This window comes from Mus musculus, chromosome 13 (genome assembly GCF_000001635.26).
Source record: "Mus musculus strain C57BL/6J chromosome 13, GRCm38.p6 C57BL/6J".
NCBI lineage: Eukaryota > Metazoa > Chordata > Mammalia > Rodentia > Muridae > Mus > Mus musculus.
This window is the reverse complement of record NC_000079.6, coordinates 99,965,745-99,978,893: the sequence shown is the minus strand read 5'-3', so window position 1 is coordinate 99,978,893 and position 13,149 is coordinate 99,965,745. Positions and strand designations below refer to the sequence as shown.

Genomic DNA, 13,149 nt, shown 5'->3' with positions numbered 1-13,149 from the left:
GTTTATCAAAGCAGATTCTTACGTGAATTTAAGGCAAGTTGATAGAAAGAATATTGGGATTAGAAACAAAAACTGTTTTCAAGTGATGCTTTTTTAAAAAAATCCATTCTATACTTATTTTTCTTTGGTGATATTTTTATTCCTGTTGAGGGGTATTTAGCCAAACCCTTATGTATTATTCTTTGTGTCATACTAATCTCTGAGCAAGGATCTTTCTTAAGCTTTTTCTAAAATGGAAAGCTTTTGAACACTGAGAATAAACATTATTGTTAACTCCTTGAATGCATCATCCTGCTTCAACGATTCATTTTCTTCTTTAATTCCTTAAAAAACTGTATTTATTATTAGTGTATCTTATTTGTGCGTGTGTGTGTGTGTATGTGTGTGCGCGCGCGCGTGCGCAAGGGCTCACACATATGCATGCCACTGTTATGCATGTGGAAGATGACAAAATATATTTTAGAATTGTATGTGTGTGAGTGTTTGACCTGCATGTAGGTGTGTGTAGCATTTGCATGCCTAGAGTCCATGGAGGTCAGAAGAGGTTGTTGGTTCCCCGGGAACTGGACTTAGACAGTCGTGAGTTGCCTTGTGGGTTCTGGGAACCAAATCTGGTCCTCTGCAAGAACAGCAAGTGTTTCTAACCACTGACCCAGACCCCGTAGGCAACATTTGGGAGTTGGTTCTCCCCTTCCACCATGGGTTCTAGGAATTGAACTCGGGTCCTCAGGCTTGGTGGCAAGTGCCTTTACCCATTGAGCCATCTTGCCAGCCCAACATTGTCTTCTGAGTAGCTGTGTGTTTGTGTCTGCACACATGCTTATGTGTTATATGTGGGGGTGTGCTCACTCAGGTGCACATGTGTGCTTGTGTGTGTGGAGGCCTGAGGTCAATACTGAGTCATGCTCCACCTAATTTACTTACTTATTGACTTGTGGGAGACGTATGTGTGTCTGTCGGAGTTCAGGCTTGCACATGAAGAGGGTAGGACAGGACATGAGGTCATTTTCTGCTACTTCCTTTACTTACTGCCTCAAGACAGAATCTCTTACTGAGATTGTGGGAAGTTCACAAACTCACCACTTCAGCTAGGCTATCTGCCCAGCATGTTTTTGAGACCCACTCTTCTGTGCTGGGCTTATGGGCATCCATAGCTATGCCTGGCTTTTTCCACGGGTGCTGGGAATTTGGACAATTCCTGCTCAGGTTGAGCAGAAAACACTTTCATGCAGGGGACCATCTCCCTAATCCTTTTTTTAAAATCATTCATTCATTCATTCATTCATTCATTTATTTGAGGCACGGTCTTTCACTTTCCCTGAATTCACCGATTTGACTTGGCCATCAGAACAGTGAAGGACAGAGATTCAACTTCTCTGCCTCCCCTGCACTGGGATTCTGGGATACCATGCCTAACTTATTTACATGGATATTGGAGTCACTTTGCCAACCGAGCTATCTCCTCAAGCCATTTGAGTGGACTTTTAAAATATAAATGTTAATATTAATTTTATATTTTAAAAATACCATATTTGTGCTAACACAAAATAGGAATAATATTCATTCAAAACATTATTCAACGTTCCCATGAGCTCAGTGATTATTTAGGTACACTGTTCTTAGTTCCCCTCTGAGGCAGTTTTATTGACACGGATGTGTGATCGTTTTCTTTTCTCCATTAGCTGCTCAGACTAGTAGTTTATCAGGCCAGTGTTCTCTGCCAGATAGGCTTGTCGTGTGTAAGTTTTGTAAGAGTGTGACATAAGCTCTTAAGATGAGTTTGTACATGAGGTCTAGATACTATTCTGGGAAGCTGGAGAGAAAGCTCAGTAGTTAATAATAGTTCTTACTGCTCTTCCAGAGGACCCAGTTCAGTTCCTAGTACCCACACCAGGGTGCTTACAAACTTGTAACTCCTGCTCCAGGAGATGAAATCAGATGCCCTCATCTGGTCTCTACTGGTACCTGCACTCATACTTTGGATACACACATACATATACACGTACATACATACATACATACACACACACACACACATCCACAGAGACACACACAGAGACAGACACACACACGAGACAGACACACATACACACATAAATTAAAGCCACAGCAAAAAAGATATTATCGTAGTTGGGGGTTGGGGTGAGTGATGTGTGCCTGGAGTCTCAGTGTTCAGAAGAGGAGAGGACTGTGAGTTCCAGGTTAACCTAGGCTATAATAAGAACCATCTCAGGGCTCCACTTCTAAAATGAAGTCCAGGGATCAGCTATTAGTAGCACCTAGACACTGCAGTGTCTATAGGGATGTTGTGCCAATGCCACGCTATACTGTTAGAGTCTCATCTCATGGCTTGTCTGTGTCTCCCTTGTAGATAGCTGTGGTCATGGGCTCCTGTACGGCAGGAGGTGCGTATGTGCCTGCAATGGCTGATGAAAACATCATTGTACAGAAGCAGGGTACCATCTTCTTGGCTGGACCACCCTTGGTAAGAATGTAAGACTCTTGGTTGACTGATTATTGATTTATTGAAGTTAAACATACAACACGTAAACTATTCTATGCTTTAGAAATATGGTAAGTATAGTGCATCACATAAATTTACTGTGTAGTAAATCGTAATTATTTGCTTCAGTCGAGTTAAGCATATCTGCATTATCATGCAGCTGTTGCCATATCTAGCTCTAGAAGGTGTTTTTTTTCTGCAACACAAATCCATTAAATGTTCCCTAATGTTCCTCCCCCTTTCTCTTTGAGATAGGAACACAATGTGTAACCCTGGCTAGCCTAGAACCACTTTGTAGACCAGGTGGGCCTTGAACTCACAGAGATCAGTCTGTTTCTGCTTGGTTTAACATGTGCCATATCTGGTCTCGCCATTCTCTTTTTTGACTCTTAAGGATTTGACTACTCTGGGTTATATATAGTGAACAACTTTTGGGTAAAATGTTCAGAAATACACATTTGTGTGCCTTCACATACATAATGAAATTCTGGCGAAGATAATATAGAGTGGAAGAAATGTGGTGTGAGAAATATTTTCGTTTGTTTGAAACTAGTGCATGCCTGGCTCATTCTAGAAGGTGTTTTAAGCTGGATGTCATGACACACAACTTTACTCCTAGTATTTAGAAAGAAGAGGTAGGAGGGGCAGAAGGTCAGGGTCATTCTCAGCTACAGAGCAAGGCCAGCCTGGGCTACATGAGACCTGGTCTCAATATCCCCCTCTTTAAAAGTTTGTTTTTTTAAATAAAAACAAAACAAACAAACAAACAAACAAGAAGTAAAACCAAGCCAGATGCAATGGCCCCATAGCAAACATAGAATTCCGACGCACATGTCTTCTAATGCCAGGGTGTGCTTGGCACCCAGATCTGGAAGGACAGAAGGCTAGTTTCCAGCCCCTGCTTCTGTATCCTCAGCTGGGGTGCATGCCTCACAATGCCACCCCAAGACGGGGCCAGCCTTTCTTTGTTCCACCCTGCCTGGAAACCCTCCCTGTGCTAGCAGTGTGTAATAAGAGTTGCTAGGTAGGGCTAGTAGGAGGTACTAGGAAAAAGCTGGGTCATACACACGTTGGGGAAGACTAGGAGGCTGTAGGAGACAGACCAGGAAATGACCGAGGTGCCAAAGCACTAAGGATGTGTTCCATGGTTTCCTTAGATATCATTTTAAAAGCTTATATTCAAAGATAGAACATTTCAGAGATTAGGAATTCAGCCAGGTATGGTGATAATGCTCTAGCAGTTCTAACACTGGGGAGGCAGAAGACGAGGGTGTTGAGTCTGAGGTCTATATGGACTCGATAGACCCTAACTCAGAGTGATCCAACTGTACTGCTGCTAAGAATGTAGTTAGAGGAATCTAAATAAGCATGCTACGGAATACCTACTGAGAGAGCATGTCTGTTACAGCAGTATTCACAATAGATAAGTTATGGAATCAGCCTAGATGTCCATCTACAGAAAAATGGGTAAAGAAAATGTGAGTGAGTGAGTGTGTGTGTGTGTGTGTGTGTGTGTGTAGTAGTAGTAGTAGTAGTAGTAGTAGTAGTAGTAGTAGTAGTAGTTGTTGTTGTTGTTGTTGTAGTAGTAGTAGTAGAAGTAGAAGTAGTCGTAGTCGTAGAGTTTTATTCAGCAGGGCGGGGGAGATGGCCCAGTGGATAAAGAGCTTGCTTTGTAAGCCTGGAAACCTGAACTCAGTTCCCGAGCACCCGCATCATATATGACATGAAAGCTAGGAGGCAGACAATAGGGTATTTGAGAAGAGGAAGAGAATTAACAGGAAGAAGGAAAGAGTCAGGAGAGGGTAGTGAGGAGTAAATAGGATTAAAGAATAGGACACGCTTGCGAATACTATCACTAACTTGCTAATGCTATACACTAACAAATACTATTGCTGTGCAATGGATAGGTGCCAAAATATTGACAAAAACAGCTAGCAATTCAGATCAAGCTGGGGTATAGCTTGGTGTTAGAGCATGTACTGAGCATGTGTCAGTATTCATCACACACACACACACACACACACACACACACACACACACACACATACATACACAGATATTTCAGTAGGGTAGCCACATAGAGTTAAACTGTAGTCCTAAGTACAGGGCTATGCATAGCTCACTGGTCTTCACTTCCCTTTGGCTGACTCCATAGTAAAGGTTCTCAGCAATGCACTTGTTTACATGCTAAGGTCATCCTATGGTCCTGGATCTCAAAGCAGGAAATCATGTGCCTTGCTACAGAATATCTCGTGTACAGAAACCCCCCCCCCCAAATCTAATAGTTACTAGAAAGTCCAAGGAATTATACAACCATAACATACATGTGCTAAAACATTATTCAGACATAGGTCTTCACTGCATGGATGGGAAATATGTGAGACACACACAAAACTGTGATGTCACTTTCATAAATATTTAAGGGTGCCAAATTCATGGAATAGAAAGTAGAATAGTGGTTACCAGGGTCTAGGGGGAGGGAGGAAGGGGGAATAGCCAATGCTGAATGGAGTTTCTTCTGAGAGTCATGGAATGTTCTGGAATTAGGTAGTAGTGATGACTGCACAATCTCATTATTATAAAAAAAAAAAAAAAAGCCTTTGAAATGTATGCTTTACAATGGTGGGCCCCAAGGCATGCTGGTTACTTGTAGAAACCCATTTTCATGCAAAGTAAGTGTTCTCCCAAGTGATTCTCCTAAGAAGATAAGGTAGACCAGAAGGAGCTGCTACTTTAACTGTAGTAATAACTCCAATGTTATTTTGAATGTTAACTTTCTTATCTGTTATCATATCCCCATGCTGTTTGTAATAGCTCATGAGAGGAAAGTGTACTCACACGGTTACCTTTGCATTAGGAAGGGCACACATCTTTACCAGGAAAGGTGCGTCAATGTTTGAAAACTTCTGTTGGGAGGAATTATGGCCTGCAGTGCTGGTGCTGCAGCATCCAGGGTTTCAGAAGGGTTCACTGAGCTCTACCCACGGATTCAGATTCACCGTCACTTAGTGGCCTGGAGTTCTCCCGATCGATCGCTCGATCGGAACTTCTGTCAGTGGTCCAGGAGAAACGAATGTTTAGGGGAGGAAGAATCTGAAGGGCCAGGCACTGAGAATTCCGTATCCTGACCCTTGTTTGTAGGCATCTGGGGAGCGGCTTTGAAGGGTGGAGTTCAGGTCCTGTTAGTTGAAGCAGCTTAGTGTGGTTGAAGCAGATGACTAAGAAGAAGAGGGTGAGGAAGAACTCTGTTCTCCTGGCCCCTTTACCTTCCCAACTCGCTGTTACTAGAATGAACCCTCTTATTGTTCCTGACTTGTGTCACTGAACCTTTCACAGCACCAAGCGTGTGGTGGGCGTTTAACAAATACGAACTGATGACAAGCCTATTTTTCCCCACTGGAAATTAGTCAGATTCCTGAGAATAAATATAGTATATCTGTTGTTTATTTCTTTTTATGACTTTAAATATTCAGACACCTCTTATAATTAGTTATTATCTGGACTGAAAGCCATTTTGCACTGATTTTTTTTTTTTTTTTTTTGGGAAAGAGAACCAGTAATTAACTTCTGAGGGTGGGATAATTGGAGGTGAAAAATTTAATTGCCTCTCTCTGTGGAAAGATATTTTATTTAAAAAGAGAGCCTTTGATACAGTGAAGAATAGCTTCCCTGGGCTGTAGCTTAGGTTAATTCTTGTTATTTTAATAAAATCTTTTTATTTTTATCTCAAGAAACAGATTAGTCAGCCCAATAAGTAGGAATCAACAAACAGCTTCTACAAGATGAAGTTGGCATTTGGCTCTAAATGACTTCTCCTTTCATTTTCATGTTGTGGTTTCTTATAGTTCTTAGTTTCTTAAGTCATTCTTGATTTATTGCTTGATTTTCTTCCTTTTCTTGGCTCCATCCTGTCAGATCTTAGATTTGGGTAACTTATGTAGGTAATCTTTTTTTCCCACTTTAAAAGATAAAATAACTGGATTTTATAGCCCTGGTTATTGAGTATTTGAAGATGAATGAATCTCCTGAGGACCCCACAGTGTAGAGCTGATGAGAGAAATACATAGAGTACTGAAACACAGACCAGAAGATAGCATGCAGATGTGTAAGTGAGATTAGATTCTCTTCTCGGACCCTCAGTTTGCCCAGCATTACATGGTTAATACCATAGGGTGTCACCACCATGAGGACTCCTGCAGGCCAAGAGGGAGCTCTCCAGGTAGGTGAAAGAAAAAAGGGATCCCAGACAGTAAGAGATGGCGGTACACAAAGAGTTTAAGGTGTCCTGGGCAGCATCATGAAGAGAAGGGTGAGTCCCAAGACTCCATCATTTGTACAGGAGTTGTGGGCAGCTCTCAGTGAGTCTGGGTTTAGGTTTCCCTTCTGTAAACTGGGGATAATAATCTCTCGCTTTGCCTGGAGGCGGCATGGGAAAGCACAGTGAACTTCAGCTTTGTGGAAGGAAGAATGTAGGTGTGGTCAGCTTAAGCAATGTGCTTGTTAGTGTTATCCGAGAGCCAGGCTCACCGTGGCTTTTATCCTTGTAGGTGAAGGCAGCTACAGGTGAAGAGGTGTCCGCTGAGGATCTCGGAGGTGCCGACCTGCATTGCAGGTAAAGCAGGAACACTGCTTCCTTTTAGAATCCATGGCCATTGTGTTTGTTTAAAGGAAGTTTTCCATTGTTTCCCCTCTGCTTATCTTGCCAGGTCACACCATAGTTTGTTTCCAGAAGGTTGCTCTGGGTTCAGTTCTTTGGATTGTGGAACTTTGTCTCAAGTGAGAGTGTTAGCTGCTTAAGAGCAAGGGCGTGGTGGCGCACATCTTTAATCCCTGCACTCTGGAGGCAGAGGCAGGCGGATTTCTGAGTTCGAAGCCAGCCTGGTCTACAAAGTGAGTTCCAGGATAGTCAGGGCTATACAGAGAAACCCTGTCTTGAAAAACCAAAAAAAAGAACAAACAAATGAACAACCCTTAGTGTGTGTTTGTGAACAGGCAAACGTGAATGCACTCACGTATGTGAGTGTGCATATGCTGTGATGACATGTGGAGGTCAGAGCATAGCATGTAAAAGTCAAGTCCCCACCACCACCGCCACCATGTGGGGTCTGGGAACTGAGAAAGCGCCCTTATCCTCTGAGCCAGTGTCAGCACAGGGGCTGAGCTAATCCTCTCTATAGCCTTCCGATTGTAGTGCACATGTTGTCAAGGCAAGCACAGCACCTCAGCTTTCCCTGAGGCCTGAGGGGCAGCTTCTCACTGACTTATTCTCTTCTCATTCTCACTCGAATGCTTGGTATCTATCAGCCATGATCTTGTCATCCAGGTGGATTTGAGGGACTTGATAGAGGAAGGATACAGGAGAAGATGATAAAGAAAATGGCAGGAAATGACTTCACACCCCACCCCCACCCCATTGGAGACGATGGTGTGGGGCGGGGAGCAGATGTGGAGCTGGAGCAGGGGTCAGACATTTCTGTGGCCCTGTGAAGTTAGGGGTGTTGGAGAGATTGCTTTGCAGACATTGGGCAGACATTGATCTTGTTAGGAAACCTCTGCCTAGTTAAGAGGTGGCACTTAATTCAGACTGGACAGTTCACCTTACCCTGAAAGCGTACAGGACTCAGCATGGTGTCCTAAAGGGCAGGTAGGCCTGGCTATACGTCAGGTACGAGAAGTCCTCTGTTCTGTGTCATCAGAACCCCAAGGAGCCCTGTGACTATGGACGGAGAAGGGATGGATTCTTCCCTACAAGGGCCATGACTTTTGACTAGCTTAAGGGACCTCCATCTCGGCCTTTTCCTCACTCCTCTCATTCAGCACGTGTTGGGTTGTTTGTTGTAGTGGACTTACATTTTGCTGTTTTGGGTTTCTGCTTTTCTTTTCTTTTCTCTTCCTTCTCTTCTCTTCTCTCCTCCCCTCTCCTCCCCTCTCCTCCCTTCTCCTCCCCTCTCCTCCCTCTTCTCTTCTCTTCTCTTCTCTTCTCTCTCTTTTTTTTTCTGTCAACCAGGCTGGCCTTGAGCTCAGAAATCCACCTGCCTCTCCTTCCTGAGTGCTGCGATCAAAGGCGTGCGCCACCACCAGCCAGCTGACTGATTCAATCAGGAGAAAAAGAGGAAGGTAGTATTTGGGGAACATTATTATTATTATCTTACATCTTAGCAGTTTTAAAAGGGTGATGCTGTAAGTAGTCTGTCTGTCTTAATCAGCGTAGGGACTCTGGAATTTAGCTTCCATTTGTCACCCTGATTGCCCTTGTGACTTAGCGGAGGTGATTAACTTCTTTGAGGCCCATTTGCTGCTCTGTAAGGCGAAGATTGGAATAGAAGCCTCCTCGTTAGTGCTCATCAAATACTCTGTTAGCATTACTTCCTGTAGTCCGTGATGATCTGTTGACCGTCATGAGGAAATGGGAAGGTGGTGACAGCTTTTTGAAAAAATAGGGTTGAAGAGCTTGTCTGGAAAGCTGGACAAACACAGTTCTAGACCTGGAGCCTGGAAGAGAGAGAGCTAACTCTTGGAAGTTCTTCTCTGACCTGGGCTTATGGGCCTTGGTATGAGTGTTGTTGTATGCACACCATAACACACACACACGTGTTGTTGTATGCACACCATAACACACACACACGTGTTGTTGTATACACACCATAACACACACACAAACACATTATACCACACACACAACACACACACACACACACACACACCACATACACATATACCATACACACACACATATACTACACAAACACACATCACACAAACACCATACACATACAAACACACTACACATACACACACACACACAAATAATAATAATAATAATAATAATAATAATAATAATAATAAGTAAAATCCACAAAACCGAACACACAATGTTACAGCTGGGTACAGCCATAGTCCCTGCACTCAGGTAAGGAAGATTGCCTGTTTCAGTTGAAACAGAAACACAAAATGAGTCAGAAATTCGTTGGGTTCTCTGTCTTTTTAATATATGTTTATACCTGCTTAGTCATCATTAAGAGTTAATTTTAAACAAAGATTTACATAGTGTCTCATCCAAAATTTTTCTTTCCTGTTATGGCAAGTTTTAGGCAGTTTTCGTAAGAAAGCATTGAATTCAGTGTTAAATTAGAATCTTCTTTCTGCTTCCATTTCTACTGAATCACAGTGCAACTAGGAGTCCGCGGCTACAGCTGCCGTTATGTGTGAAGCATTTAGAGCTAATTTGAGCTGTCAATTCTTTTTAGGAGCTGGAGGGGCTGCCGTGTGTGCTCGGGAGGAGTAAATGTGGTCTCTGCTCTTGTTTAGAACACTAGAACGACTTTCAAATGTTGGACAGATTCCCTAGACAAGATATCAAACCTGTTTGTAACCCTTTACCCATACTGTCTTAGTTTGAGTTTTGTTGCAGTGAAGAGACATGGCCACAGCAACTCATAAAGGAAGACATTTCATTGGGGCTGCCTTACAGTTTTGAAGGTTTAATCCATTATTGTCATGGTGGGGAATGCACAGGCAGACATGGTGCTGGAGAATCAGCTGAGAGCGAGCAAGCCCTTGTAAACTTGTATCAGAGATAGCAAGCCACTGCTTGGGCCAGACTGACCCCCAGAGCGAGCTTACACCTCATGTACTACATTTGAATGACTGAGAGCTCCCAGGGCTTTCACCACAGAGCCACGGCATCTGCCCCCCCCCCCTTTTTTTTTTTTTTTTTTTTTTTTTGGTTTTTCAAAACAGGGTTTCTCTGTATAGTCCTGGCTGTCCTGGAACTCACTCTGTTGACCAGGCTGTCCTGGAACTCAGAAATCCGCTTGCCTCTGCCTCCCAAGTGCTGGGATTAAAGGCGTGCGCCACCACCGCCCGGCTTCTGTTCCCATTTTTATCTGTTGTCTAAGGGTCAGTGTATTGGAGCCTTTTTGTTTACAAGTGAGAATGACCCTCACTTATGACCTGGTAGGAAGACTGATGAGCTCATCAGTCTAAGGGAGGAGGGAGCACTGTCGGTGTCTGCACCAAAGCCTCAGCTGCTGCTGTGTCGTGTAACTACTCTGTGAACACATGCTGGGTGTGGTTGGGCATCACACATAATTCTGTTTAAGGTATACAGGATGAGCCTTGATAGAAGTCCTATGAGCAAGCCCTGTAGCCTTCAGGTCAGGGTGAGAAATCCAAAACGTGAGCTCTGATGCAACAGCTGCTGGTCCTAGTCTCTGTGCCTCTGGCGTTCCTCTCTTTATAAGATGAGGGTTTGTAAGGATGATGCTCTTTGTAAGGATGATGCTCTTTGTAAGGATGATGCTCTTTTGCCAGGGACATTATGAAAATAAAGTAAGATGGCATCTATTAAGGAAGCAAAGGTGTCATCATTCTCGGGTCAGGGAGAGTATCTGGGACTTGTGATATTTAATTACCCTCCTTTTCCACGTTCTGATTAGAGTGTGTTTTACTCTGCAGAAAGTCTGGGGTCACTGACCACTATGCTTTGGACGACCACCACGCCCTCCACTTAACAAGGAAGGTTGTGAGGAGTCTCAATTATCAGAAGAAAATGGATGTGAGTAGGAACCTTTGTCTTTCCTTTTCCTGTGGACACTGTGTCCCGTCCTGAATCCTGACCTTAAACGTAGTGCATTTGTCCTAAATTCCCATAGGTTACCATTGAGCCTTCTGAGGAGCCCTTGTTCCCTGCAGATGAGCTCTATGGAATAGTTGGTGCAAACCTGAAGAGGAGCTTTGATGTCCGAGAGGTATGTGGGAGGTGGGACCCAAGCCATGAGTCGAGCTGCCACCCCTCAAGTTTCTGTTCAGGCAAAGGGACAACTGTGGGTCTTAGTAAGGAGTGGTGACATCCAGGAGAGCTGTCCTGACTGGTGCACCTGGTGTTGCTGGTCTACAGTAAGCAGCGAATGAGGAAAGGCTCTCAGCGATTGGGAAGTTTTCAGTGTACCACGAGGCAGCTTGGTTTGTTCACGGGTGCAACTCGTGCTATTGTGGGCAGCAAGAATGACCGAGGGCAGTCACACCATTTTCAACTACTTTCTCTCGGTGTTCTTATTTCGCCAAATAGACAGAATGTCAGTAAGTTGTTAGAAGAGAAAAGCATACCTTTTTAGATCACTATGACATTAGCAAAGAGTAGACAATTATAGCTGGAGGTGTTGCTATGGTTACAGATTGTGACATAGCCTTCTGGAAGCTAGAGTGACGGTTTCCAGTGTTTGCTTAGAGTGTGTAGGCTTTGATTTTCTTCAGTTCTCTATAGCTGGCAGAATACATTTTAAATTAGGAAATCATCTTAATGAGATTTTTTGCTGGAGGCTTTAGTATCTTAAGTTACTTTTCCTCTTGACTATAAGACTATTTTGTATTGGCTATGGGGGGGTGCGGTGGGTAGAGAACACAGAAAATAAAATAAAATGGCTTGTTCTCTCATTCAGAAAGAACAGCTAATATTTTGATATTTTTGGCTTAATCTGTATATACAGTTATCTCTCCATATCTGAGGATTCTGTGTACATGGATTCCACCAACCTCAGCTCAGAAATCCTTGAAAAGAGTATTTTTCTGTAATGACCATGGACAGATTTTTTTCCTTGTCATTATTCCCTAAACAGCATAGTATAGCAGCTGCTCATATGGAACACTTATGTTACTTGTAAGTAATCTAGAGATAATTCAAAATTTAAAGGAAAGCCGGGCGTGGTGGCACATGCCTTTAATCCCTGTACTCGGGAGGCAGAGGCAGGCGGATTTCTGAGTTCGAGGCCAGCTTGGTCTACAGAGTGAGTGCCAGGACAGCCAGGGCTACACAGAGAAACCATGTCTCGAAAAACCAAAAAAAAAAAAAAAAGAAATTTAAAGGAATATGTATATAAATAATATGCAAGTATTAATGCATTCTGTGCAAGTGACTTCAGCATCTAGAGATTTGGATATGGACATAGAACAAGTCCTCATGGATGAGGGATGGCTGTACACACACACACTAATGTATTTCTAATATATAATAATGTATTTTTGGTATAAGTATATATATACACACACACACACATATATATACACATATGTTTAATCCCCTTCCCCCATGTATATAAATTTTTTAAAATTCTACTTTTTCTGGTATAAATTACATATATTAGTTCTTATCCTTAAAATTCTCTTCAGTAACCATTTCTCTATGGCTAACTCTCAGTTCCCAAAATAGTGTCTGGCAACATGGTAGGCAGACTTTTTCGTGTTTTTTCTGTTTGTTTTCTGTTTTTTGTTTTTGTATGAATTGGTTAAGTGGTGTCACCCTGGAGAGATGTCTCCAGATATTTAAGCAACACTTTGTTACTACTGTGAAATCTTGGAGTTTATAGAAATTCCACTTTAGCCACGTGGCTCAGCTACAAAGTTTAGAATTATTTCTTAGCCTGACTTTTAGGTTAGCACAGACAGGAAAACATGGTGCTCATCATCTTCTGAGATGGCTGAGAATCCTCTCCTAGAAGAGCTTCACTTACTTTCCCGACAGCATTTACCGAGTGCAGATTGTGAGCTTCAGAGGTCGAGAACCAGCGGACACCCATCCCCGCCTCCGCATGCTTCTGACTGTGCTTTCACCGAAATCTAGCCTTTGCTGCTTCTTGCTGGTCATTTAT

The 13,149-nt window shown here is 43.0% G+C and overlaps 1 protein-coding gene across 1 annotated transcript in view; it reads left to right on the top strand.

Moving 5' to 3' along the window:
- Mccc2 (methylcrotonoyl-Coenzyme A carboxylase 2 (beta)) overlaps positions 1-13,149 on the top strand; it is a 67,108-nt gene that overhangs the window by 36,746 nt on the left and 17,213 nt on the right. Inside the window, exons 7-10 of the mRNA NM_030026.2 lie at positions 2,372-2,485; positions 7,051-7,115; positions 10,961-11,060; positions 11,158-11,253. Coding sequence (NP_084302.1) covers positions 2,372-2,485; positions 7,051-7,115; positions 10,961-11,060; positions 11,158-11,253 — 375 coding nt within the window. The remainder of the gene's footprint in view (positions 1-2,371; positions 2,486-7,050; positions 7,116-10,960; positions 11,061-11,157; positions 11,254-13,149) is intronic.